The 27983-nt window shown below is 40.5% G+C and overlaps 1 protein-coding gene across 2 annotated transcripts; it reads right to left on the bottom strand.

The window, feature by feature from the left end:
- Positions 1-311: 311 nt before the first annotated feature.
- Positions 312-27374, bottom strand: TCP11L2 (t-complex 11 like 2). Of its 2 annotated transcripts, XM_063447236.1 has the most exons (11): positions 27052-27373; positions 24630-24771; positions 21148-21303; positions 19386-19518; positions 15768-15888; positions 14971-15191; positions 9386-9522; positions 7553-7734; positions 6681-6856; positions 5587-5759; positions 312-4062 (listed from the first exon to the last, which is right to left on the bottom strand). In XM_063447236.1, exons 3-11 carry the CDS (start codon positions 21287-21289, stop codon positions 3827-3829), a joined length of 1521 nt encoding a protein of 506 aa, XP_063303306.1. In that variant the 5' UTR covers positions 21290-21303; positions 24630-24771; positions 27052-27373; the 3' UTR covers positions 312-3826. The 2 variants fall into 2 exon arrangements, with proteins under 2 accessions (XP_063303306.1, XP_063303308.1); XM_063447238.1 differs by lacking the exon at positions 21148-21303 and having other exon boundaries at positions 27052-27374.
- Positions 27375-27983: the final 609 nt, after the last annotated feature.

The following is a 27983-nucleotide window of genomic DNA, read 5'->3' as shown; positions in this document are numbered from 1 at the left end:
ACTATAGTGGTCTTTTAAGGGTATACATATTAAAAAAGTGTCAAAGAGGATGTATGACTGCATGTATGCATGAATGTATGACTACAATGCTGGATTAATGTACTCAATTCCGGGAGTTATGAAAACATTCAAATATTGTGTAAAACAATTGGTGTATATTTCTGGTAGCAATAATCTCAATGCATATGATTTACTGTGTTTAATTTTGTCATGCTCACCAATAAAAAAAAAAAAGACAAAAGTACAAAAAACAAAAAATGAAGAAAAATTATCTAAAAAAAAAAAAAAAAAAAAGACACGTAGCCCATGAGTTGAATAGACATATATATTTTTTATTGCATTAGTAAAGATGGTTGACATACAAAAACTACCAAATGTATAGCCTTTCTTTGAAAAACTTTTTTTAATTAAAAAACAAAAATGTGCCTCTCTTGAGATCAACATGGTTTGTACCAGAGCAGACATCTTTTTTTTTTTCAGTCAAAAAAGTTTAACAGCACCAGAAGTATTTTGAAATTCTTTAAGGACACCCTTTATAGTACATAGATTTGTATGTCTGACAAATCATAAACACAGCAATGTGATGGTTATACACGATAATCTATAAAAATGCTGTTAAAATGTAAAAGTATACATTGACCTAATTCTACAGTCTTGCAGCAATGATCAGCCTGATTGGTCAATGGACTCACGAGTCTCACTTACAATCTGGACTTTTATAATCAATATAAGATCGCAGTGACCACCTCGGACATAGCAGATGACCGTGACCTATATTGTTCAAGATACCAAGGCATCTTGCAATTACAATCTACACTCGCTTGGACTTGACCACAAAGGAAACACAAGGATTTCCAAGGTTCTGCTGAATAACATCACGTATGTAACAAGATATGATCACACGCATGCTGCTAAAATATATGTAGATGACAACAAATAACTTGTGCAGCTTAATTAAAATTATTTAAACCCATAAAAAATAAAGACAGGCATATAAAGGATGCACCACAAATCTTTTTTAAACATGCAATGAAAGTTTGATAATAAGAATTCAACCTAAAATATAAAGAAGAATTAAAAAGCATGTAACAAAGTATTAACACTTACTTTTTCTGTGTGCTATTTAGGATTTAAAATACAATATAAAAGAAAACACTAACGTTACATATGAGAGACCACCAGCAAAACAAATCCATCAATACAGAAAATGAGGAAGCAGTGGGAATTGTCTAGAAAAGGTGAGTGATGTGCAGAACATAAAATACTGATTAAAATACAGAATCCTACAAAGCTAAGGTAAGGCCTGCAGATATTTCCTGATGGTAAATATAGATATCACTGAACATCAAGAGGTCTTAAGACAGGTCTATAAAAGGATCTGTCATAAGCAAAAAAAAAAAAATGATGACTTGGTGCGTTGGTAATTCAGAACCATATCATCTACCTTTGCTAACAAGATCCTGAGAAAACTGCATTGTCACCAAAACATGAGGACTTCAGAGCAGGCTGGTTAAAGAATTATCAAAACTCTTACCGGGGCTAGCAGTGCAGCATGGGTAAGTATAAAGCACATTTACCTCTATAGAACCTCTACCGCCAAGGCGACTTCATCACCCCATGGTTTTCCGAGCACATTTATGTGAGCTGAGGCTTCTGCACAAATGTAGGAGAAATGCTGCACAAATGTAGGCAAGTTTTAAATGCGATTAATCCTGCATGTACGGCCTCTTTGATTTAAATGTAATTACAAGCTATTGCATTGGCGGGCAAGGCATACAAAGTAAATTTAAACATATAAAACGCTCAAAAGTGAAGGGAAAAAAAGCAGAACCCATATATAAAAACTTTATTTAGCTATGGTGTTGCACAAATATCAGTAAAGCTGTAACACAAAATGGACCTAGAGAATACACATAAAGAGAACACGTAACTGCTACACATGCAAGTTAACACAAACAAAACTGGTTTAGTTTCAGAAAGCGGATTATTGAGTATGGATAGATCATCAACCTGCAGAAATGCATGTGTATATATGTTCAATGCTAAAAATAACAAAACAAAACTGTTAATATGTGGATATTGTCTTCTAATAATACCAAAAGAAAAGATGGCAGAAGTTCAGACACTTTGTCTGCTTTTTTGCATGGAAGAGGATTACAATGTTGTTTTTTGTAACGTTAAACTAGGAAATGCCTAGTTAGATATAACCATCTACTAGTATAGTTACAATGAAAAAAAATATATAATAAAATAATTTTACATTATTCTTTAAAGTCCATATAATGCCAAAAAATCATGTGTTTTGATATTTTATGTAATAGGAATGAGCTCGAGTGAGCTCATTTCAAAATGCTAAACAAACACTTCTACATTTAAAAGGACTTTACGGGCATCAATAAAACTTGAAAGTATTCATAGGTTTTGGATCATTAATATGCTGGATTTATTTTTTACATGCCCAAATCTTTATAGTTTTTGCACAAAAAAATAAATGCGGAGCAAGAAGCCTGCCTCTTTAGCCACACCACCTTTACTATAGAAAAATACTTCCTGATCAAATGTATGCAGACAGCTCAGTCACTGACAGTACTGAATGATCTGATCTACAAGCAACCTGCATTAGGAGAGGACACCCAGGGAGACATATAGTAAGGATATCATTATCTGTAGTTTCTCCGACTGTGGGCAGCCAATTGAAATTAAAGTCAACTCACTCAGTGCTGTTTAGGGTAGAGTTGTGTGTAGGCTTCTGGAGCAGCATGCTGCAAAACATTCATCCTTTTGTGTATTCACCCAAAAATATTGAACATGAAAAACAATACAGCATATTATAGGGACACTAGTCACCAGAACCACTACAACTTAATGTAGAGGTTCTGGGGCATATAGTCGGTCCCTGAAGGGTCAGCAGTGTAAATGCTGCCTTTACAGAGAAAAGGCAGAGTTTACATTTCTTCCTAAGTTCACCTCTTGCGGCTGTCACTTGGACAGCCACGAGAGGCACTTCCTTGATGGGGTCCTATACTCTTTGCAGGACTTCCACGCTCTGTATGGAGACGCTGAATGCTCCCCATAGAGATGCATTCGCTTCTATGGAACGCTGACTGGTGCAGACTTGCAATTTATTGCACATGCGTACTATTCTTCAATGTTTCCCTAGGAGAATGACTGGATTTGCTCAGAACACCAAGACTCCTAATCTCAGCCAAGAACGCAGGACAACAGTGCAGAGACCAGCGTAGATGCATAATTAATTAGCTGAACACTATAGTGTTAGGAGTACATTTTTGTATTCCCAACGCTACAGTTTTCCTTTAATGTGGTCAAAACCTATTAAAATCATCAATGTTGTATTGATGCCTGGAGTGTCCCTTTAAGCTTTAAAAAAAACTATACAGTGAAATTGTCTTCATTCATTATCCGTGGGATAAAAGAACAAAATAGTCTAAAACTGGGATAAGTGAACTGGCAACTTGTGAATATTTAACTTCCTAACAATTATGGAAGTTGTAGAACGTCTGGAGAGCAGCAGACTGACTACCCCAGTCTGAATGCTCTACAGAAAAACAAGAGCAGGTCACTGTATTCTATAAAAACCCAGAAGCAGAAATGGCATCACCCAGTGACATCGTCTTTCAGTCTATATATCTTTGTGCCTATGGGCACAATTTAAACAAATTCAACTCTACTCATCTGGGTAGAGCTAAACTTTTAATTCATAAAGGTCATTTCTCTTATTGCCTTTTTCAAATAGGCAATTGGTTAAGATACATATATTTACAAAATTATGTGCAGTAATTTATTAATTGGAACTTGTGAAAAATTATTATGACACGGTTTCAGGCTTTGCCTCTGGTGCATCACTAAAAAGCAGCTTCCGGAAGATACCAGCATAAAATGGTCCATACACTTGTTTGTTAAGATTCACAATGTTGGCGTAATGAACTGCTATAAATTCTAACTCTTGACCAACAGACGTGAGACCTCCAGGAATTTTAGGGACACGCTTGTATGGATAAGGAAGACAAAGGAATATGTTTAAATACTCATTGATCCGCTTTTCTACAAAAAAGAAAAGAAAATAATAATAATTAGACAGTCGACTATGCAAAGAAGTAGTTAAATTACTCTGTAAATGAAAATAAGTTCTATAAATGGAAACCCAATACAGTGCTTTAAAATTTGGAAATGCATTGATGGTTTACACCAGGGGTGCCTAAAAGGTAGATCCCCAGATGTTTTCAAACTACAGCTTCCATGATGCTTTGCCATTCTAAAAGGCATTCAAAAGGCATGCAAAGCATTATGAGAGTTGTAGTTCTATAACATCTGGGGATTTACCTTTTAGTCACCCTGGTTTACACAGAGGAATTATTAAAGGGACACCCCAGATCCATAAAGCACTTTAGCTTATTGAAATGCTTTATGTGTGAAGAGTGTGTCCTACTTTTTTCATTTTGCAGATTTCAGTAGAAATTAACTTTGTTACACCCTCCTGGCTTTCAAGCAGAGAACAAGACCTGTTACTTCCTGCTTGCCTAGCAAATACTTATCATTGAGCTGCATAGGTAAGTCTGTGATTTGACACCTACAGAAAGTCTGGAATGGGGAAGAAGGGGATGCAGACAGGAAAACAGCAGGTTTTGCAAGCTGTTTTATATATAACTCCAAATGAAAAAAATTATAATTAAATGTATAATTAAATGCATTTCATTTTGAATTAAGTGTAGTTTTACTTAACAGTGATTTTTTATTTATTTTGTATTTGGGCAGTGGAGCCAATTTCCATGTAATAAAGGTGTTTTTGACAGGATTAGACTTGCTTCATATATTCAAAGGAACATAAATGGTGACAGCGGGTAATTATTTTTCCTGCTATCACAGTGCAGACTGACTATCCAGATATATTCTTAAGGCAGGCCTTTCTACATTTTACAAGCAGCATAAAACATCCTTTACTGAGCTACAACCCTTATTATTTTCAAGTGGAGACTCTTCCAGGTATGCTACCCTTTCTCCAACTAGATGTTTCCCACATTACACATTCTGGTATGTGGCTCTGATTTCACCTTACTGATTAAAGGACATTGTGGTAAGCTATACAGCGCTTGGGTTTTTGGATCGCCATGGAGCATTTGATTCAGAAAAGGTCTAGGAGGAAACAGTGACTATTTGAGCTCTATCACTAAGCCATGAATGCAGGTTTGAGGGCAAGAAATATAGTTTAAAAGGAATCTGCCAAGTAAGAGTGCCAGAAATTAATTAGTTATTTCTTCCATCTATACATAGCATTGGCAAGTAGCTACACAATGTAAACATGATGAATTTTGTTTTTAATTACAGCAGTCATTCCTGGCTAGTGGTTTTGACTACTAATAGGCACTCCCCGTCATGCATTGCTAACGGTCACATCTGTATTAGGTTGTGCAACATTTAACGCTGGCATGGCATTAGAGGGCAGGCATAGGGAGCATTGGAAGGGTCAGAATGGTTACGGTTACAACTGCCAGCCATGGATTGGCTGAAATAAGTTTTTAAAAATGCTCATTAATGCTATGAAAGACAGAAATGTATGTAATGTATTACCAATTAAGTTGCAGATGGGATGATCTTTTTCAGTGATGCTGCAGATCTGTCCAACCAAGAAAGACTGTGCCTCTGTACTGAGTGGGGATAACTCTCTCCCCGTCAATGATTTATTCATCTCTGTGCAGACCTTAATACTTAATGCATCCAGTGTCTCCTTCAAATTAAATGTCCTGAAAACAGAATTGATAATGGACACATCAGCACAACGAATAATACAGAACAGACCATTTCTTCTAACTCTGCACTTACGATACACATTTTAACTAAAGGGTCTTATCACCGACAGTCAATGCGCAGTGTGCTAACACATGTGTAGCACAACGCTGGCTACAATAGATAGAGTGATGTCAATTTTCCATCTTGGCAAAATCACTAATCAACTAACTAGCTAGAAACTCACAAACAGTGACTGACGTACACTCCTTGGCTGCACTTGTATCGTAAAAAAAAAAAAAATTTGTTCCAGTGTGCTCCCATTACACTCATATGGGCTAAGCTAGTACTAAGTATGAATTTTAATAATCTAGCCTACAGTGATTGACCAATAACAGACACATCAGCAGAGACAGAACATACTTAGTAGAAAAATAAATAAAAATAAAAGATCCTTAGTGCGGTACCATCGACATTTCCTTCTTTTCTAACATTTTGTATTGACGAGTATACTCTTGTGAAATGTTTGAGTCAACCTGTCTGTTAAACTATGCATTGCTAAAATAAAAAAAAATTCTGAAAACTAACAAAAATAAAAACCAGATCCCTAACCTAAGGGGAAGACGCCACATTTTTATTGGTCGGTTTTCCTGCCTAGACACTAAGGAGCAGAAGCGAAGGCGCTGAATGTGCCATTCTTTTATGGATCAGTATCTTACCCAGATAACAAGGTGATAACGGTGCACTGTGAGTTTATAGATCACTTTCTGACAAAGATAACAAATGAAAGGTACCACACTCATTATAGATCAGTTTCCTGATTAGATAGGAGGAGGCAATGTCAAGCTAAGTGTTATAGAGGAATGCCAAGGAGATGTTTACAACATTAAAGAGAGACATTTATTTTTCCCTATTCCCAATTGAAAGTTGCAACTCACTTGCTGTTCATTCCCTGCAGAAGAACCTTTGTAATTTCTTTTATGGTGTCAGTCAATCCGTTTGTGCAGTAAGGCCCCATTGCATTCTGGGTAATGAGGCAAATGCAGGCGGTAAGCTTAACCTGCAAGAGTTTCAGCTTCAACTCCTGAATACGCGAGTCATCTGTAATAAGCGTCTGGAAAGAAAGAAGAAAGAAAAAAGGCAAATATAAATGTGAAATGAAAGCAAAAATGTGAATGAGATGTGGTCTTGTAACTTTAGTTGCCACTGAAATTACCATTTATTCGTAATACTACATTGACAGAGTTATTCACTAATGTGAGAATGGTTTGGAATTCAAAGTGGATACTCCAGGGCAGCTATGCTTCCAATTTGGTTTTAAATTTGGAATTGTCACTTTAGTGAATAATCTTGAGAAATGGAATACATATTTTGTGTGTTCTGTGTGAATACTACTTGAGTGAATAAAAAAAATACAAATAAAATACATATACATATATATATATACACACACACACACACACACACGGGTAAAATCTGGAGACTTCCTCACTAGTTAGTTGCGATGCATAGATTTCGAACCTGCAAAATTCAGGATAAAATAATATTTTCCAACTACGCCAACATGTTGCAGTTTATGGCACTTTCATGGTTTACAGAATAAACCCCAGAGCTTATACATGCAACAATGCGAGGCCTACTTAATATCGCCTCCTGGATATTAAATCTCAATATTGTGAAATCATTATATTTTTGCATGCCAGGCAATGCTGTGTAAACATCTGAAGTACAGAAAGGTTTGTTTTACAAAATCTTTGTAAAGGGACAACCCCACACATCCACTGTCTCCATCACCCAGTTTTTCAATTACCTCTGGTATAGCGCTGTGATATTCCTCCTGTAGAAGTTTCAAGTAGCCACTGTTTAGCACCAGAGTTGGACTTAAATGATTCACTGATACCCCATTAGCGCCAGAAGCAGTTTGTTGGGATGTTTTTTCTAGAGCATCTTTAAGAGATTCCTTAATCCACTCTGTTGTCTGATTGAGAGCATCTAAAGGGAGAGAATTATCGTTGTGTTTGGTTTTAATTATAATTCATAACATAATTTTTAAAAATCTTTCCGCTTTATTGAAGCAAAATTAAGCATTTACATACAAAAGCAATTGTAATTCTGATATTTCAGTTTAGCAGATAGCTCCTTTTTTGTTTACGCATGGCAATCCCACAAGGATTAGGGAGCTATCTACTAAACAGCTCCCTAATTGGTTACCCTTTAATAAAGCAATCCCACAAGTGTACCAATTTAGGGAGTTATCTGCTTAACAGAGCAAAATTTAGTTGGCGCATGGATCGGAAATTTATTTGTCCGAATGAAATTCCGAAACAAAAAGAATATCCGAATTTCATCTGAAAACAAATGAACATTGGGGGTATGTGGCTGTTATCCCTACAGGATAAGAGAGTTAAAGCCATTGTTGCCTTCTGCTTCCAAGCACAAGTGTGTCCTGTGCAATTCTCACACAGTGTGGCTCTCTACCTCCATTACAAGGTAGTGGTGAGCAATTCTCAATCAGTGGAATTCCCTCCTTTCACTACCAGGAAGTGCTAAGCAATTCACATCCAGTAGTGCTCCCTCCATCTAGCAGCAGGTAGTGCTGAGCAATTCACATCCAGTAGTGCTCCCTCCATCTAGCACCGAGGAGTGCTGAGCAATTCACATCCAGTAGTGCTCCCTCCATCTAGCACCAAGGAGTGCTCAGCAATTCACATCCAGTAGTGCTCCCTCCATCTAGCAACAGGGAGTGCTGAGCAATTCACATCCAGTAGTGCTCCCTTCATCTAGCACCAAGGAGTGCTCAGCAATTCACATCCAGTAGTGCTCCCTTCATCTAGCACAAGGGGGTTCTGAGCAATTCACATCCAGTAGTGCTCCCTCCATCTAGCAGCAGGGAGTGCTACGCAATTCACATCCAGTAGTGCTCCCTCCATCTAGCACAAGGGGGTTCTGAGCAATTCACATCCAGTAGTGCTCCCTCCATCTAGCAGCAGGGAGTGCTAAGCAATTCACATCCAGTAGTGCTCCCTCCATCTAGTACAAGGGGGTTCTGAGCAATTCACATCCAGTAGTGCTCCCTCCATCTAGCAGCAGGGAGTGCTAAGCAATTCACATCCAGTAGTGCTCCCTCCATCTAGTACAAGGGGGTTCTGAGCAATTCACATCCAGTAGTGCTCCCTCCATCTAGCAGCAGGGAGTGCTAAGCAATTCACATCCAGTAGTGCTCCCTCCATCTAGTACAAGGGGGTTCTGAGCAATTCACATACAGTAGTGCTCCCTCCATCTAGCACCAGGGAGTGCTGAGCAATTCGCATCCAGTAGTGTTCCCTCCCGCACCACCAAAGGCTGTACAATAGTTACAATAGTTCCATCACGCCCCTCTCTCTCCTCAGCACCAGCAAGCTGTGTAGGTAGCTGGGAGACATGGGACAGATGGAAAACGCATGGGATTCAGGTGTTGGACAGATGGAAAGATCAGAATATGTCCTTTGTCCAGCCTGCAGACATTATATGCTTAATGTGTTCCCTTTCACTTGACTTTGGTATTATTGGACTAAAAGCACACCTTCAGAAAGAGAATTGCCTCTGAAAAGAAAAGCTCTAGAACACATCTTATAACACATTAGTTATGGAACAATCGGATTACCTGGTGTTTTTTCAAGTATCTCCTGAAACTTTACTCTTTCATATTCTACCAACTGCCGCTGAAGTTGTGGTCTTATGTTGGTGATAGTATAGTTAACCATATCCATTTTCATGAGGTCCAAAACATGAAAAACATCCCTTAAAAGAAAACAACAAGGTGTCATTAGGTACTGTGACATTAGGTATAGAATAGACAAAAACTGGTGGAATGGAAATACAAATAAAAATACAATTTAGGTTAAAAAAAATTTAAATAAAAAAAATGACAGTATAATGCAGAAAATTGTTTTATTTCTTTAAAATGCAGAAAGTATAATGCAATTTAATTAGAGAAAGAAAAACAAAAACCTAACAACAACATTTGGGATCTGTTGGCAATCTTATACTTAAAAAAAGGAAATACAAACCTTGATAGCATGTGACTTGTCACAAACTTTGTTAATATATCTCAGTTTAAAATTGTTTTAGAATAAGAAATGTTCAAGCCTGCTGACGGGTCTTTACAGAGATGTTTTTAACTCCAAATACAAAATGGACTCACATTTCTAGGTTACACTTATCACCAGGGCCGGTGCAAGGATTTTTGCCGCCCTAGGCAAAAACAATTTTGCCGCCCCCCCCCATATGTCCTGCCCACCATGTGACATCACAATGCCCCGCCCATATGCTCTGCCATATGGGCCAACGCCAGTCTTCACAAAGTGTCTTTTATCTGAAAAGACAGTGTGTTTACATTAAAAAGCCTACAGGCACAGGCTATAGACACCAGAACCACTACATTATGCTGTAGTGCTTCTGGTGACTATAGTATCCATTTAATGTGAGGTAAATTAGAGATTAGTGGCACTAATAATATATTGGATTGCCTACTTACCACCAGATGAGGACAAGAGGCTGATGATGGGCTCAGTCTGGCTCCACAGGTCTGGTGTAGAAGAGACTCTCTGGAGACTGTTTTTAACAGTGCTCACAGCAATTAACGAACAGGAAGCAGCTCCATTTTTTTAGGGCCCCTTACACAGCTCAAGGTCTGGGCCCCCAGGGGGCATACGCCTACAATGCCCACCCATAAATCCACCTACATGGCCCATCCATGAGTTGGGGATGTTTTATGTGTGCAATTTGTGTAAGGGATGTAGTGTGTTTATAGGGGATGTAGTGTGTGTTTGCGTGTAAGGAATGCATTGTATGTTTCTGTGTGTGTGTGTGTGTGTGTGTGTGTAAAGGGTGCAAGGTTTGTTTCTGTGTATGTAATTGAATGCAGTGTGTGTCTGTAAGGGGTGCATTAATTATGTAAGAGAACGTAAGGGATGAATTGTGTGTTTTGGGTGTGTCTGTGTGTGAGTAGGAATGCATTGTATGTTTCTGTGTGTGTGTGGGGGGGGATGCATTGTGTATGTGTGTAGTGTAAAAGAGAGGGTTTGTGGGGTAGGATAGGGACTGAGATGGGAACAGCTTTCTTTTAAAAAAAAAAAATCATAGTGCTCTCCCCTCAATTATTGATTTCCCCTTCCCTTCTGTCCCTCCGTGTTCTCCCCTTCTGTCACTTAGTGCTCTCCCTTGGCCCCCTGTCCCTCTGCAGTCCCCCTTGGTGGTCTTCTCACTCCCCCCTCCCCCCTTAGTGGTCCTCCCTCTCCCAAACCCCTTAGTGGTCCTCCCTCTCCCAAACCCCTTAGTAGACCTTCCCCTACTCCCCCCCACCCCCTTAGTGGTAATCACCCTCCTCCCCTCTCCTTAGTAGTCCTCCCTCCTTACCCCCCTTTGGTGGTCCTTCCCCCCCCCTTAGTAGTCCTTATCCCCCCTCCCCTAGTGGTCCTTATCACCCCCTCCCCTAGTGGTCCTTATCCCCCCCCAACCTCCCATAGTGGTCCTTATCCCCCTCCCCTAGTGGTCCTTATCCCCCCTCCCCTAGTGGTCCTTATCCCCCCCTCCCCTAGTGGTCCTTATCCCCCCTCCCTCCCATAGTGGTCCTTATCCCCCCTCCCTCCCATAGTGGTCCTTACCCCCCCCTCCCTCCCATAGTGGTCCTTATCCCCCCTCCCTCCCATAGTGGTCCTTATCCCCCCCTCCCTCCCATAGTGCGCCTTATCCCCCCCTCCCTCCCATAGTGCGCCTTATCCCCCCCCCCCTCCCATAGTGCTCCTTATCCCCCCCTCCCATAGTGGTCCTTATCCCCCCCCCCTTAGTGGTCCTTATACCCCCCCCCCACCCTTAGTGGTCCTTTTACCCCCCACCCCACCCTTAGTGGTCCTTATACACCCCCCCTCCCTTAGTGGTCCTTATACCCCCCCTCCCTTAGTGGTCCTTATACCCCCCCTCCCTTAGTGGTCCTTATACCCCCCCTCCCTTAGTGGTCCTTATACCCCCCCCCTCCCTCCCTTAGTGGTCCTTATACCCCCCCCACCCCCACCCTTAGTGGTCCTTATACCCCCCCCACCCCCACCCTTAGTGGTCCTTATACCCCCCCCCCACCCTTAGTGGTCCTTATACCCCCCCCTCCCTCCCTTAGTGGTCCTTATACCCCCCTCCCTCCGTGGTCCTTATACCCCCCCCTCCCTTAGTGGTCCTTATACCCCCCCCCCCACCCTTAGTGGTCCTTATACCCCCCCCTCCCTTAGTGGTCCTTATACCCCCCCTCCCTTAGTGGTCCTTATACCCCCCTCCCTTAGTGGTCCTTATACCCTCCCTCCCGCCCTTAGTGGTCCTTATACCCCCCCCCACCCTTAGTGGTCCTTATACCCCCCCCTCCCTTAGTGGTCCTTATACCCCCCCCTCCCTCCCTTAGTGGTCCTTATACCCCCCTCCCTCCCTTAGTGGTCCTTATACCCCCCCTCCCTTAGTGGTCCTTATACCCCCCCCCCCCCTCCCTTAGTGGTCCTTATACCCCCCCCCCCACCCTTAGTGGTCCTTATACCCCCCCCCCTCCCTTAGTGGTCCTTATACCCCCCCTCCCTTAGTGGTCCTTATACCCCCCTCCCTTAGTGGTCCTTATACCCCCCCCCCCCTCCCTCCCTTAGTGGTCCTTATACCCCCCCCCACCCTTAGTGGTCCTTATACCCCCCCTCCCTCAGTGGTCCTTATACCCCCCTCCCTCCCTTAGTGGTCCTTATACCCCCCCTCCCTTAGTGGTCCTTATACCCCCCCCCTCCCTTAGTGGTCCTTATACCCCCCCCTCCCTTAGTGGTCCTTATACCCCCCCCCTCCCTTAGTGGTCCTTATACCCCCCCTCCCTTAGTGGTCCTTATACACCCCCCCTTAGTGGTCCTTATACACCCCCCCTTAGTGGTCCTTACCCTCCCCAAAAGCCCATGTAGCGTGGCCGGGCGGCGCGGAACGCGGGACAGGAACCTTTGTTTCCTGTACCCGGCCGCCGGCGGAATGACAGGAAATGCTCACTGAGTGGGCATTTCCTGTCATTCCGCCGGCGGCCGGGTACAGGAAACAAAGGTTCCTGTCCCGCGTTCCGCGCCGCCCGGCCACGCTACATGGAGAGACCGGCAGGAGGGAGCGCTCTGCGCTTCCCTCCTGCCGGTCACAAACCCAGCCGCCCTCCATGCAGCAGTGCTGCGCCGCCTGGGGCTTGCTAAAGCGCTCAGGCGGTGCAGCATGAGGAGGCGCAGCGGGGACAGGGATCCGGCGCCCCCTGGTAAGTGGCGCCCTAGGCGGCTGCCTAGGTCGCCTTACAGGTGGCGCCGGCCCTGCTTATCACAGTGAATCAGAGAAACATATCTATTATTGTACCAGACAATAACAGCTCAGCATGTAATAAAATAAATAATAACTTGCACACGGTGCTTCCTTATTTCCAAGAAAATGTATAAATTTAAAGCAATATTTGGTTTAAAAACTTGTATTCTTCTCTGTGAGCTTCTTCTAGCCCATTACGCTTGTGCCCTGCCTTTGAATCAGTATCTCTTAAACATGGAAATATGAAATGTTTAATGTGGAAACTCATTTTTTCCCCATAAGACATTGGTTGGATGTGTATCTTTTTCCTAGAAGTATATGCATATGTAACATTTGAAACATATTTTTCTACATAAAGGATTTGTGCTTTAATATTAGAGTCTCTGAAGCATCCTGTTTTCTATGGCCTTGAGCTCCAACTTATCATAATAGAACGGAAGCAGATACGTATTTATCGTGCAATACCGTCAGGGCGCATCTGATTGTCCCCATGTTTATTCAGCAGCAATGACAACAACCCTAAACATGCAAGTCATTAAGAACTCTACAAAACAACAGGGAGACCTGGTGATAGGACGGGCCTCTGAGAGCCCTTATCTCTACATCATCGTGTTGGTGTGGGCTTGCATAAAGACAGAAGCAATCGAGGCTGTGGTTAGTTCTAACAGATGTTGGAACCTGCCAAATTTCTTACAAAACTGTGTGCAAGTGTACCTAGAAGAACTGATGTTTTGAAGGCAAAGGGTGATCACAGCAAGTATTGATCAGATTTACACTTTTGTCTATTGTAATTTCGATGTGTGTCTGAAGTCCATGCATTTGATGTTGATGCCATTTTCTCTAACAAGGGTTGCGTTCTCTATTTTTCACCATACTAAGTCATACTTGTTGATGCTTTTTTATCCCTTTTTTCTAGACAACAATAATGTCTGCATGGTTAGGGTACTTCAATATTATGTTACGGTAACTAGATCCCTTCGTTCTTCTCAAATGGGTCAACCAACCACACCTCTCTCATGTCCAACTACACAAACAAGTATCAGTTGCCACCTTTGCTCATTGGATATGTTGGATTTTGTCCCTCGTGGATATTGACTCTTCTTTCCGAGCTCATTCTGTCCAGGCTCTCCACTTGGGAGTTTCCTTGGTCGATATTATACAGATGACCAACTAGTCACAAAAACGGACATTCTACTTTTGTGCTTCACCTCATGGTGCTTTATCGTTGTAAGAGCATTAAAATAGAAAAATATAAAGCCTCCTGTCATGTGGTATAATTGCAGAATGTCCTAGCTTTAGTGCAGTATTTCTAATTTTAGTAATGACAGGAAGCTAATATTTTCCCTCCCACCCAGGTGTTCATTGGTAGTATCTTTGGTTTAATTTTGTACTACTAGTATACTGTGATAGAATGTGTTCTGTTTGTAGCGCTACATTAATAGGTTATGCTAATGCTTCTGATATGATGTATTATCTGTGATATTATTACCAGATTGATTCTATATGCCTTAATATGGTATTGTTTGTTTTTTTTTCGTTTTTTTTTTGTTAATGTCTGCAAACAGTTAAAGTGCAATTTCTATCAAAATCGTTTTTGCTCTGTTTCAGTGTAATGTCACCAGAAACACCCCCAGCTACACTAGATGTTTTGCAAGATCTACATTTCAAGTTACAATTCAGTGTTAATTGTTATATTCTACGTTCCACCAAAGAAAGAGGATCGTGTTTGTTGATCTAATTGGTGTTTTTCTTTGCCACTATGGAAAGACAATAAAGAAAGAAAGGAAAATATTTGCCTCCTGGCATTACTAAAATTAGGATTATCACTGCACTAAGGTAGGATAATCTGCAATTACTATACTAAGTAAAACTGTATAGCAAGAGAAATTGTATACCAACCTTAACATTTGTACAACGTCACCGCTTGCTTTCAACTTTTTAATATCTTCGTCTCGGACCGGAGCACATAACTTAGACATTATATTAATAATATAACTTCCAAGCTTCGGAATATCCACTGCGTTATGCTCGGCTTGCTGTCTTATAAGGTCCACATCTAACACTTCACAGATTTGGGTTCGCAACCGGTTTGTACCGGGTGTTAGGAAGGAAAGCAAAATCTAGAAGAGTTACACAAACAAAAGACATCAGGTCAATAAAAATGAATAACAGTATAAAAAATACTATCATCAATAGTGTGACAACAGTAAAGATAAAAATCCTCAACAACTAAGACGGCAGATAATATTGCGCTGTTGGTTACATGGAGTCCTGCCTCGCAGGTAGGCGATGGGTTTTTTTAAATTTGAAATATGCCTCTTTTGTAAGACTGAACAGCAGCAAACAGATTTAGAGTTTATCTGAATTGTTCTGTGATGATATAGGCTTTTGCTTGTTAGAGGACTACAACTCCCACAAACCTTTCCTGAACGTTTTTTCACAACGTAAAAGTGCCCCAAGGAAACTTATCAAGGGTGCGGCCCGGTGGTTTCAGATGTATTTATATGAAACATGAATCTTTTAGATTTAAAAAAATAATAATAAAAGTCTGCTCATTTGCGCAATTTTTGAATAAGAAATTAATTCTGCTTATGTTTCATTTAAAAGAAAAAAAAAAAACACACAAAAAAAACAAAACAAAAAAAAACGTCTTTTGATGGAACAAAAAATATATATCTCGAAGTCCTGTAACTCACCGCTTTAATTTCATCAAATAGTTTGATTGCGTGTTCATACTGGGGGGGATTTTCGTTCAATTCTGACTCCAAGCAATCCCAAAATGCTTTGTGAACAATCTGCTTTACCTTTCCTTCTAAACTGTTGGAGTTAAAGAAAATAAGTAATTATCATGTATCAATTTAAATAAATAAGTTATGACCAAAAAAACATTTTGAATAACTATGAATTACACGAACATAGAGAAAATGTTCAATACACAAAGGCAAATCAAAAGCTAAAGTCAAGTGCTTGCTAACTTAAAACATGAACATGTGAGCATTTTCTACACATACAACAAAGAGTTTGATAATTCAGTTAAAAAAGAAAAAAAACTGGCTAAGCAAGTCCCCCTTATTTAACTAGATCTTTAGCATTTACAGTATAAACAAAAAGAAACAAGTTGCTTTTTTTGTTCAGAAACTGGAAAGGCCACTTTTAACATTGTGCCATCAAGAATAGCAGGACTGTCTGCGAGTTACATCAAACAAGGTTTTTGTATGCCTTCCAGAAAAAAAGAATTGCAGGCTTCAAAGCCTGACATTCAGCAGAGTCTGATCCCTCTACTCCCCTAGATTTGCTGTGCTACCTGTTTATCTGGCTAAAATGACATACTGCCTTATAATAAACTCCTAGCAAGTTACAAAGCAATAGTTAATGTGATCTTCATTCAGACAAATTCAATGTACGGAAATAGCTCAGGTTGGTATTCACAATTGAGTAAGGAGTCAGAGGTGCGGTAAATGCACGTTTTTAACTGTTGCACAATAAAATGCTATGTATCATCCCTGTAATCATTCAGTGATAAAACCAAGCTAAGGGTTAAATAATTGGACAAATATTTTGTGTAATAGAATGGGTTTCTTACAGATGGTGTAATATTTAATGATGGTTTGAATCGAGTTTGTGTTTTTTTTTTTACAGGAGTTATTTACTACACTGGGACCGGCCAAGAATTCACAAGGGAATTTCAGATTTTAATAGATATATATACACATTAAAAAAAAACAAAAAAAAAAACACATTCTCTCTTAGTCTGAGTTTCAGTATTTTTGACATCTCATATCTGTTTCTCTTGATTTTGCTTTCAAAACTTAAATTTGTTTGAGTGCAGGACTTAAAGGATCACTATAGTCACCCAGACCACTTCAGCTCAATGAAGTGGTCTGGGTGCCAGGTCCATCTAGTGTTAACCCTGCAGCTGTAAACATAGCAGTTTCAGAGAATCCAGCCACTAGAGGCTGGAATAACCCTAGTGTAAACATAGAGAAACTGTTATGTTTACACTAGGGGTAATCCAGCCTCTAGTGGCTGTTTCATTGAAAGCCGCTAGAGGCAATTCTCACTGTGAAAATCACAGTGAGAAGACGCTGGACGTCCATAGGAAAGCATTGAGAAATGCTTTCCTATGGACTGTTTGAACGCGCGCGCGGCTCTTGCGGCGCTGGAGAAAGGTAAGTGTTTAACCCCTTCAGGCAGCGGGAGTAGGACTCTAAAGGGAGGGGGGGGGGGGATGGGACAACACACCTAAAAACCCTATAGTGCCAGGAAAACGAGTTTGTTTTACTGGCACCATAGTGGTCCTTTAATTCTGCATGTTTGTATTTGCTTTTGTATTACACAGCCATGTTATAGTGCTGACGCTCACCCCATGTGTTCCCTATTAAGGGTTAATATGTATGTAGGGGTCTAAAAAATACCCCTCCTTGTCTCATTAGAGATTTTGTTTCATAGTTCAAAGAAGCAAGGTGAATTTTTGTGTAGGACTCGCCAAGGAGGTTTGCCTTGACGTGGCAGGTGAGCTTATACTTTAATGGCCATTGGAGTGGTACTAAAACCTCAAGTTACTTAAATGTGGACAGGAAAAGTTACCCGCAGGTAACTTTTTGGGGTTTTTACAACATTTAAATTGCCTCCCCTCCAATTACAGAACACTATATACTTTCGACAAGTATCAATGTTGAAATAAAATGGATGCTAAGAAGTGTTATAGGATGAAATGCTGTGGATTTAAACCTAAACTTAATTTGTCTTCAGTTATGAAGATAGGAGATCAACGAGTCAGAGTTCTTTGTTAGAAAAGTGCTAGACTGGACTACACTATGAATTTTTCAAACTTGCACTTGTCTCATAAGCCCAGAGGTAAAACATGTTCATTAAAGAGATTGAAAAGGGGGCGGAGCCTGACTGGCAAGCAGAACTCCTGAGCAACACCTGCTAAATAAGCTATATTTCTGTCAAACTAAAGTTTTCAGCTCCGAGAAGTTACTCATCGCATAGTGGGGAATCTGGCGACTCAGTTAGCACCGGACTCTGCACTTTCCTAAACCGGACTACACTCCCCTCACTTGCTGCAGCCTTAAAGCCTGTCAGGTGTCGGAGGGCTGGCCGCTCTCCAGACGCCACATCCTGACACTCGGAGCGGACATCTGAACTCCCCCCCCCCCGCTACCCCCTGGACCGGCGGGGGTCTTCCCAGTCCCAGCAGGTCTCCCACCGACACTCTTGGCAACAGGGACCGCTCTGCCCGGAAAGACCGCGTGGCTTCGAAGATGGCGGCGATCGCGGCCAGAGACCCAGCCGAGCCCCAAAATGCCACACTCATGACTCAACTGGATCTCCTGTTTCAGAGGTTCTGGGCCACAATAGACAGCAATCTGAGCAGACGACCAGCTCTCAAACATCACCACAAACCACGTCGCCCTTGAGGCCTCCTGGTAGTCCGACTAGTAGCAAAGCACCTTTGTCTCCACAGCAGAGACCAAGAGAACATGGCACTGACAAGTTCTCAAGCCCTGATGCTGAACCAACCACAGAGCGAAGCCTACTAAAAGCCCAAAAATCAGGGACACTCAGTCTCCCAACTCCTTAAAATGGCGGCTCCAGTACTAGCACGGATCCGGGGACATCAGCTGAAGGCTCACTGTACGTGCTCCCAAGAGACATAAGCCTACCCTCGAGGTGTCTGAGTGCCCAGCAGTCTCTAATCAAACTGGGGATTGGGTGAGAAGGCGGAGGGTTCACAGTGGCTGCCCCGAAGACACCTGTTCCTCCTCGCTTACTTTTCATATGGTGGGCTCCTGTAATTTTTGCTTTGAATCCATTTGCTTTAAATTTTCACTGAATCTACCTAGCAAGTTCATATGTCTCTCGAAACTAAATTGTCAGGATATGTACCCAGTTTTAACGCCGAGAATCCACTGACATACCCTGCATAAGCATGTTTCACTAATTTAACATTGTGCAGTAAAAGCCAGTTATATCTTACTAGCATGTTATATTTTTATTTTATTAGCTAAAAAGCATAGAACACTTAGCATGTTCTTGATATTTGTTAGCAATGTTATGTTATAAGTCAGTCTGTTAACCTGAATCGGTACCTAGTCTGACTCACCTTACAACTGACGTGTTGGTTTAACCATTGTTGAAACTACTTTAAAACATAAAATGTGCAATGTTCAGATATGCCAAACAATTGTCTTTAAATGTTGACCTAAAAAATGTCAATAGCTGTTTTGGCATTGCTTTGCCTCTTTGTATTTTTCGTGCACGACAAAATAAAGAATTTAAAGAGAAAAGTGCCAAACTGCAAAACATACCTGTTTTTTGGAGGATCGATGGTATCCAAATGGAAATTTTCATTTGTTACAATTTCATGGGCCAGCATTAAATTAGACATGTTTCTTGTGGTCGCCATGACTTCATCAAAGGTCACTGCTTTCGGAGGACTTGCTGCAGTAGACAAGAGGATAGATGTTGGTCAAAACTAACCAAATTAAAAAAGACACACAATTATACACAAGTATGTTGCAAACGCTATAGGCAGGGCTCAAAATTTACACGTATCACTAGGAAGTAGAAATTCACTCCTCCTCCTGTGAGTGGGGCCTCACTACCATGCTGACTGGTTGCATTACAGAGCAGCTCCTGAGACTGCCTTTTCAGCTTTTACATTGCGGCTAAGATACTTACCTCTATTTTTTATTACAGCAGCTTTACAAGCTTGGCGGGTCCGATGATATTAAACTTTCTTGCCTATCCATCTTACTACTGTGCATGTTTCACTTGCTTCTTTTTAGGCTAGTCTAACTCGGTGGTTTACAGCTAAAAGTAGAACTATATCTGAGACAAGCCATTGTGTTTTTTTTCTTCTTATTATGTGGTTAAGCTTCATTAATATTTTTATAATTTACAAAATTGTGCAGATATGCTGACATGTACATTATCCTTTCTCAGATACCCCTTCTTTGTTTCAAGTTCACATGTCTATACGTGTCTGTGCTTTTGTCGCTGCACTACAAAAATAAAAAATAAAAAAGGAAATTCATTCTCGGGGGATAAGATATAGCTTGTAGTGGTGAGCAACATTTAAGGTCTGGCTAGTTTCATAGGACTTTACATTTTAAACCTAGATTATAGGTAATGTGGGTTTTCAAATGTATTCTTCATATACAAATTAGTCTAGCATTACTAGTTAGAAATCATTCCTCCCAACAAGTATGGCACTGGGATGGGGAGAGGATAAGTGATCCTGAAAAAGGAGGTATGTCAGCCTTACGTGAATGCGTGCCAGGATGACTGGACACGAGTTGGTCACACCCACTGAGGCCATTGATGTACTATCGCTATACCTTATGAGGACTTGCTGTCTTGCGTCACCTGATGCAGGACGCCAGAGAGCAAACCTGAGAAGGCTGGACAGGATCACAGATTTGAGACTGTCCCACCAAACCCAGTACTGTTGAAAGATATTGTTAAAATGGGCACCTCAAGCAATGTAACCATTACAGTGTACTGCAGTGGTAACTGTGCAATGGTTTTAGAGTGCAGTGCCTTGAGTCTCTGTCAAACTGTATGAGCAGTATGATTAAAAAAACAAACAAAAGAACTGGGCTCTCCTGGAACCCAAAGCTAAGCCCTTCTGCTGCTGATGCACAGATCATTCATATTTTAATAGCAATGATAGACTGTGATCGCTTGGCTAAGCTGCTAAAATATGGTTTGATAAAAACTGGAGTGAGATTATTGGGTGCCTTTAAATTAGTGCTTCCCGTCATTAGATAGCTATGCATTGCAAAACATTTGATTCATGATACTATACTGCGAGTTTTAACATATGTATTAAAGAGGCATTTCCTGAAGCTACTACAAGTTTGTGACCAGTCTTGTGTGCGATCCCAGAAGACTTTCCTACACGTGCAATCATAATACTGGAATGCTAATTAAGCATCTGCACATTCCATTGCTGTGTATAATTAGTACTACTGAACACATATGAAGATGCCATAACAATATGACTCGATCTGGAATCGCAATTATCAAGATAGACATGATTTGAAATGAAAGCCAAATCAGACTAACAGACTGGGGACGCATGCTTGCTTGAAGAATCACTGGTAAAGCTATCTCTTGGAGAGTCGCTCATGCTTTCCGACAGGCGTGATGAGTCAGAATCACTCAGTTGACCATCGCTACCGCTGCTTTTATCATTACCGAATGGCATTTTTTCCCCAAACTCTGCAAATTAACAAACATGAGCTTTAATTTGAGCGCAATTCCATTACAAATACTCACATTCAACATATAATCACATAAAGCCATACATTGCAATAATGCAGATAATACAGCCATTTGTTTAATTAACACAAAATTATAGTAAGTTGAATATCCATCTACCAAAAACTAGCACTTTTTCCCTACATTTTGCATTAGCCTAACTGGAGATACTTTTCAGATGTGGATATTTTGGCCTACAATAAAATATAAATATAATTCTTTTGTGCCTGTTTAGTGAACACATTCCTGTAAATAGACAAGCTATTCTCTATTTACAGCAGCATTATCACACCCACTTCAAAAGGAGTATTGCATAAGGACAGAATCTTTATGAAATTCTCTGGTTGACTAAAATTCACTGAAATTCCAAGCCAGTTAAAAGGGACAAAGTACAGATTACTTTGTCTCAGTATTTTTCCTCCACTTGACAAAGCTTGACACTGGGCGGAGAGGAGCCTCCGCCTAATTGTCATTTCCCCCAGCTGTCGTCAGTTTTGGCTGCAGGGAAATGATCTCTTTATTTGGTGGACCCCTTGTTCTCGCAGGATCTTTCACAGACGTCAACATTGTGTTCTCTTGCATGCATGAGCGTACAGCAGGTACAAAGGCTCCTGGCCAGGGCTGTGGCTTAATGCATGGGCAAGCTTGGCAATTGCCCGGGGGCCCCACAACGATACGGGCCCCAAAAGCTTATCAACGTTTCAGTATATTATTCAGGTAGACTTATTTAGAACCTTCAAACCCTCCTTATTAAAACGTTTTGGTCTTGCTGTTGTGTATCTTGTCCTTGATGAAAACAATATACACATACTAATTGTACATAAGCCAGACAAAATCAACACATATAATTACCTGAAACCGCAAAGCTATAATAAAGTTCTTCTAATAATTTTAAAAGTCCATGTCAGTTGCCTCCCCCTGCTAACTACTAAATGTTTGTGTGGATTAATCTCTGCTGTACAACATGTTTTTTTAATGTTTGAACACTGATTTTTTCGAAGGTACCAATAAATATAAGCTTAATTTTTTCGATAATTTAAATATTCATTCTTGTGAGTGGTTGTCTAGGCACGGCCACAGTGCAGTGCTTTGCCCAGGGATTTATAATGCTGTTTAGACGTCCCAGCTCCTAGCAGCTGAAGTGCCAGGAGCAGACAAAAGATGATGGCGGCGACTGCAAGGGAAAGGTTCAGGTAAGAAACCTCACCCTTTGTCTGCCCCTATCCCTGGCCAACAAACCCCCAGCGTCAATGTCACCATTGGGAGTCTTTGCAAATCGTGCAGAGTGCCCAGACAAAGACAGATAAGCTTTAAAAAAACAAAACAAAAAAAACAACGCATCAATGAATTATACCATTACAAATATGTAATGATAATGGTGTGCCAAGAAGATTCCTTGGCAACCTGGTTGATGTGAGGTCAGACAACACTCAAGTTGCACTTCTTCACTATGCCTGAAATTACAGAGAATTAAAGATTAGGCCAAAATAGCCAAACTGGAACAACAATTCTCCAACTCAGCTATATCAGCTTGACTGTTTTGGCGTTACATAAAAATTAATGACATACTGAACAAGTGCCTATTTGTTTTTTGCGTGTGCTTTATTGACACCAACTTTTTAATATGACAAAGTGATGCCCTATATAGTAGTATTTATTTGCTGCAGGATGGGAATCAAGGTAGATATTTTGGAACCCTTTCCTTATTAACTGATTTCCCTCCTGCAGGATTTGAATTGTACGTGGTACATGGCAACTTTTCTCATGAACATTTCATGGCATTTGTACATGGTAAATCGAAATAGGAGAACAAACAGACATGCATTTGAATACAATGCTACTTGGTACACTATAAAACTGGCAAATGTGTGAGTCATAAATGTATATAATTTAACAATTAGAATTGCAAATCTAATGAAAACTGTTGATGGAAAAATTTACTTATTTCAAGCTAGTTGATGATGCTGTGAATCTGACGCCTTTCTGCAACTATTCTCAGATCAATGTTCCATAACTTGATCTCATGCATTATTTTATAAAGCGCTTCTGTTCCTCCACATCTGAAGGCAGCTGTGCTACAAATCTACAACTGAAATGAAACCTTTTGTTTTCCCCAGCGCTGGCTGCTTTTAATAGCTATGGAAATCTAAGAGTTTCTATTGGCTGCACCATGATCTGTTTGACATGATGTGAAACCCTAGTCCTCTCGAAAAAGGTGGGGTTTACAGCAGCTACGAAAACATCTAGGCCCACTATCTTCTAAATAGTGTATCTCACAGTGCTAGCAGAAGAAAGAATCAGTTAAAATTAAGGGGGGAAAAAGTTTGTCTTTTTCTTTTTTTATTGAGAAAACGTTAAAATGCACTGATCTGTCGGTGTATATGAAGAGATTTAAAAATGCAATGTTATCAAGACAAAATTATGCTATTCTGGAAAAGTGTTAACATGTCTATAAATATTCTATTGGTTTCCATGGTGATTGCTTCTTATTTAGCACTCTGCTCCATCAGAGTACCTGTCTAAGCCTAACAAGTTTTTGACTTAAGAGATTTATCATGGCAATGCAGGTACTGTTTGCTAAATATGGTGACATCACCATAGAAAATAATAGCATACATCTTTACATTTAGCACTTTATACCCAAAATGACACATGCATGTCTTGCTACATCTGCCCCTTAGTCTCCAACTTTATTAGAGTTAGTTAATAAACTAATAGAATGCACAAATTAGAGGGTCGAACTAGTCTCACAAATTCCTGCACTGCAAACCAGATAAACATATCGGTTAAGTCCTTTACAGAAAGCGTAAGGCTTCCGTGCTGTCTATCCTATGTAAGTTGATAGGACATAGAGACCAGCTGGGAGCCAAGGTCATTGAATAAGTAGGGCTGGCCAATTAATCCAGACCATACAAGGTAAGGTGTCACCCTGCATTGGGAACATGATATTTACAGACATCAGGTCTTACTGAAAACTAAAATAAAACAGGGAACACTGCTCATCTGTAACATGGATACAGGATTAAGACATTATGAAGAATGGTACAATAAATAATTTTCTAGAGCATAATCAAAACATATCCATGCTGTATATTTATCTATTTAAATATGCTGACATTTATTTCTAAGGCATTAGCTGTTAGAATGCATACCAAGTAAAAATGTTGCAGGATGGAAAAACAAACAAACAAACAAACAAACAAACAAACATTCTCAGAGAGATTAAATTATTCTTTCTATGATGCAAAAACTTGGCTTTAAGAAACAAGTAACAGGTTTTCTCTTACCTTTCCTGTCGATTGGTCAGACCAGATGAAAAGCGCTGGGAAAGAGGTTTGGAGTGCAGGATCCAGATGTTTGCATGCAGTTCAAACCGTGTGCATGTAATTAAAAGTTCTGATCCTGGTGTTAATCTAATCCAGATAACGACTGCAATACAGAATTTAGATTCAGTGTATAGGGCTGTCCAAAATGTTTTTTTTTTTTTAAATCCCATGTTGTTCTATCTCCAGTTACGAACAGGTACCGAAATCAAATGATACTGAAACACACATTTATGTTATATATCTGTTTATTGCAAATTCGTCCAAAAATTATTTTAACTCTCTACTTGGAATCGGTTAGTGTTTTATTAAATAGTGATAACTAAACTAAGTACAGTGACCTTGACTTTAACACAGGGTACTAGTGTATCAATATTAACCAAGTGATCTCGGAGTAGAACTGGCTAATGTTTTGCCCAGTGCTTTGTTTATGTATGCATGTTGCTGTTTAGCTCTTCTCTTTGTTTACCTGTTGATATTTAGCTTTTCTTTTTTAGATGTCTGTATACTGATGTTTAACCCTGCTCTCCATATGCTTCTATCTACTGATATTTACCCCAGCTCTCTGTATTTTTTGTGTAGTGATATTTACCCCATCTCTCTTTAATTTTCTGTGTAGCGATATGTACCTCTGCTTTCTGTATACTGATGTTTAGTCTTGCTCTCAGTATATTTCTGTGTACTGATGTTTAGTCTTGCTCTCAGTATATTTCTGTGTACTGATGTTTAGTCTTGCTCTCAGTATATTTCTGTGTACTGATGTTTAGCCTGGCTCTCTGTATATTTCTGTGTACTGATGTTTAGCCTGGCTCTCTGTATATTTCTGTGTACTGATGTTTAGCCTGGCTCTCTGTATATTTCTGTGTACTGATGTTTAGCCTGGCTCTGTGTATATTTCTGTGTACTGATGTTTAGCCTGGCTCTGTGTATATTTCTGTGTACTGATGTTTAGCCTGGCTCTGTGTATATTTCTGTGTACTGATGTTTAGCCTGGCTCTCTGTATATTTCTGTGTACTGATGTTTAGCCTGGCTCTCTGTATATTTCTGTGTACTGATGTTTAGCCTGGCTCTCTGTATATTTCTGTGTACTGATGTTTAGCCTGGCTCTCTGTATATTTCTGTGTACTGATGTTTAGCCTGGCTCTCTGTATATTTCTGTGTACTGATGTTTAGCCTGGCTCTCTGTATATTTCTGTGTACTGATGTTTAGCCTGGCTCTCTGTATATTTCTGTGTACTGATGTTTAGCCTGGCTCTCTGTATATTTCTGTGTACTGATGTTTAGCCTGGCTCTCTGTATATTTCTGTGTACTGATGTTTAGCCTGGCTCTCTCTATATTTCTGTGTACTGATGTTTAGCCTGGCTCTCTCTATATTTCTGTGTACTGATGTTTAGCCTGGCTCTCTGTATATTTCTGTGTACTGATGTTTAGCCTGGCTCTCTGTATATTTCTGTGTACTGATGTTTAGCCTGGCTCTCTGTATATTTCTGTGTACTGATGTTTAGCCTGGCTCTCTGTATATTTCTGTGTACTGATGTTTAGCCTGGCTCTCTGTATATTTCTGTGTACTGATGTTTAGCCTGGCTCTCTGTATATTTCTGTGTACTGATGTTTAGCCTTGCTCTCTGTATATTTCTGTGTACTGATGTTTAGCCTGGCTCTGTGTATATTTCTGTGTACTGATGTTTAGCCTGGCTCTGTGTATATTTCTGTGTACTGATGTTTAGCCTGGCTCTCTCTATATTTCTGTGTACTGATGTTTAGCCTGGCTCTCTCTATATTTCTGTGTACTGATGTTTAGCCTGGCTCTCTGTATATTTCTGTGTACTGATGTTTAGCCTGGCTCTCTGTATATTTCTGTGTACTGATGTTTAGCCTGGCTCTCTGTATATTTCTGTGTACTGATGTTTAGCCTGGCTCTCTGTATATTTCTGTGTACTGATGTTTAGCCTGGCTCTCTGTATATTTCTGTGTACTGATGTTTAGCCTGGCTCTCTGTATATTTCTGTGTACTGATGTTTAGCCTTGCTCTCTGTATATTTCTGTGTACTGATGTTTAGCCTGGCTCTGTGTATATTTCTGTGTACTGATGTTTAGCCTGGCTCTGTGTATATTTCTGTGTACTGATGTTTAGCCTGGCTCTGTGTATATTTCTGTGTACTGATGTTTAGCCTGGCTCTGTGTATATTTTTGTGTACTGATGTTTAGCCTGGCTCTGTGTATATTTCTGTGTACTGATGTTTAGTCTTGCTCTCTGTATATTTATGTGTCCTGCTGTTTAGCCTGGCTCTCTGTATATTTATGTGTACTGATGTTGTATCTATGTACCTGGGGTGATCAGATTTACCACCTGTATTACAATGCCCCCCGTCCCCCCCATATACCTGTATAAAGGTGTTTTTATTCTCTGCTCTCTGTGTGTTGGATTGCAGTGCTTCTCTCTCTCTCTCTCTCTCTCTCTGATGTTTTTGTTCTGGAACAGCAGTTTCACAGCTGATCACCCATGGGGGAGGAAGGAATGTCTCAACTCAATCATATACAGCAACAGAAAATACGCCTTGCTAAAAGTCACCGTTTCCTTCTCCCGCTTTCACATCCGTTTTGTTACACAAAATACTCACTGAAACGGACTCCTTTTATTTTTCAGCATCGAGGCACCGGAGAAATACAATAATTACCCCCAGCAGACAAAATGGTACGGTCCATCTGCTGACGTCAGATGTTTACGGAAGTCACCCCCCCTTCCTTCGCTCGGAACGTTATGTTGGTGGGGGCGGGACCCACTCCAGCTTCTGACATAGCCACGCCCCAAAAGGGACTCAAATTACGATTAAGCAAGGGGGCGTGGTTTTTGCATTGTCAACAGAGCACCACGTGACGTCTCTGGCAGATAAAATATGTCCTCAGGCTGTCAGTGAGATTCTAGGTCCCCCGCCACAGGCCGCGCCGGGTTTCTTGCCGCCTTGTGGCATCCAGAGCCGCTAAAACCAGCCCTGCCCCTCCTTATTGTGCTGTTTTATGAGCCAGAGTTTAATTGTAAGAGGGATAGGGGGTCAAAGTTCAATGTTTTTCACAGCTGCTTTTATTTTGCAGGTCTTATATTATAGCACTTGTATCCACAGCTGCTTTGTATCACAGGGTTACCAAGTTCATGTATATCTCTGGGGTTGTATGGTTGTACGCTATATTTATTTATTTATTATTGCTATTTATAAAGCGCCAACAGATTCCGCAGCGCTGTACAATTAGTGGAGAAACGTACAATATACACAGACAAATACAAGCAGTAGAGAGAGCCCGTAAGCTGATATCTAGC

Source organism: Pelobates fuscus, chromosome 3, assembly GCF_036172605.1.
Source record: "Pelobates fuscus isolate aPelFus1 chromosome 3, aPelFus1.pri, whole genome shotgun sequence".
NCBI lineage: Eukaryota > Metazoa > Chordata > Amphibia > Anura > Pelobatidae > Pelobates > Pelobates fuscus.
This window is presented reverse-complemented; position numbering and strand designations above follow the sequence as displayed.

Coding starts and splice junctions, on each gene's coding strand:
- TCP11L2 (XM_063447236.1), bottom strand. CDS start 21,289: ATGCCATTCGGTAATGATAAAAGCAGCGGTAGCGATGGTCAACTGAGT. Junction 6,857..7,552: donor ATCACAGCGCTATACCAGAG/GTAATTGAAAAA, acceptor CTTTCTTTCCAG/ACGCTTATTACAGATGACTC. Junction 4,063..5,586: donor TCCCATCTGCAACTTAATTG/GTAATACATTAC, acceptor TCTTTTTTGTAG/AAAAGCGGATCAATGAGTAT.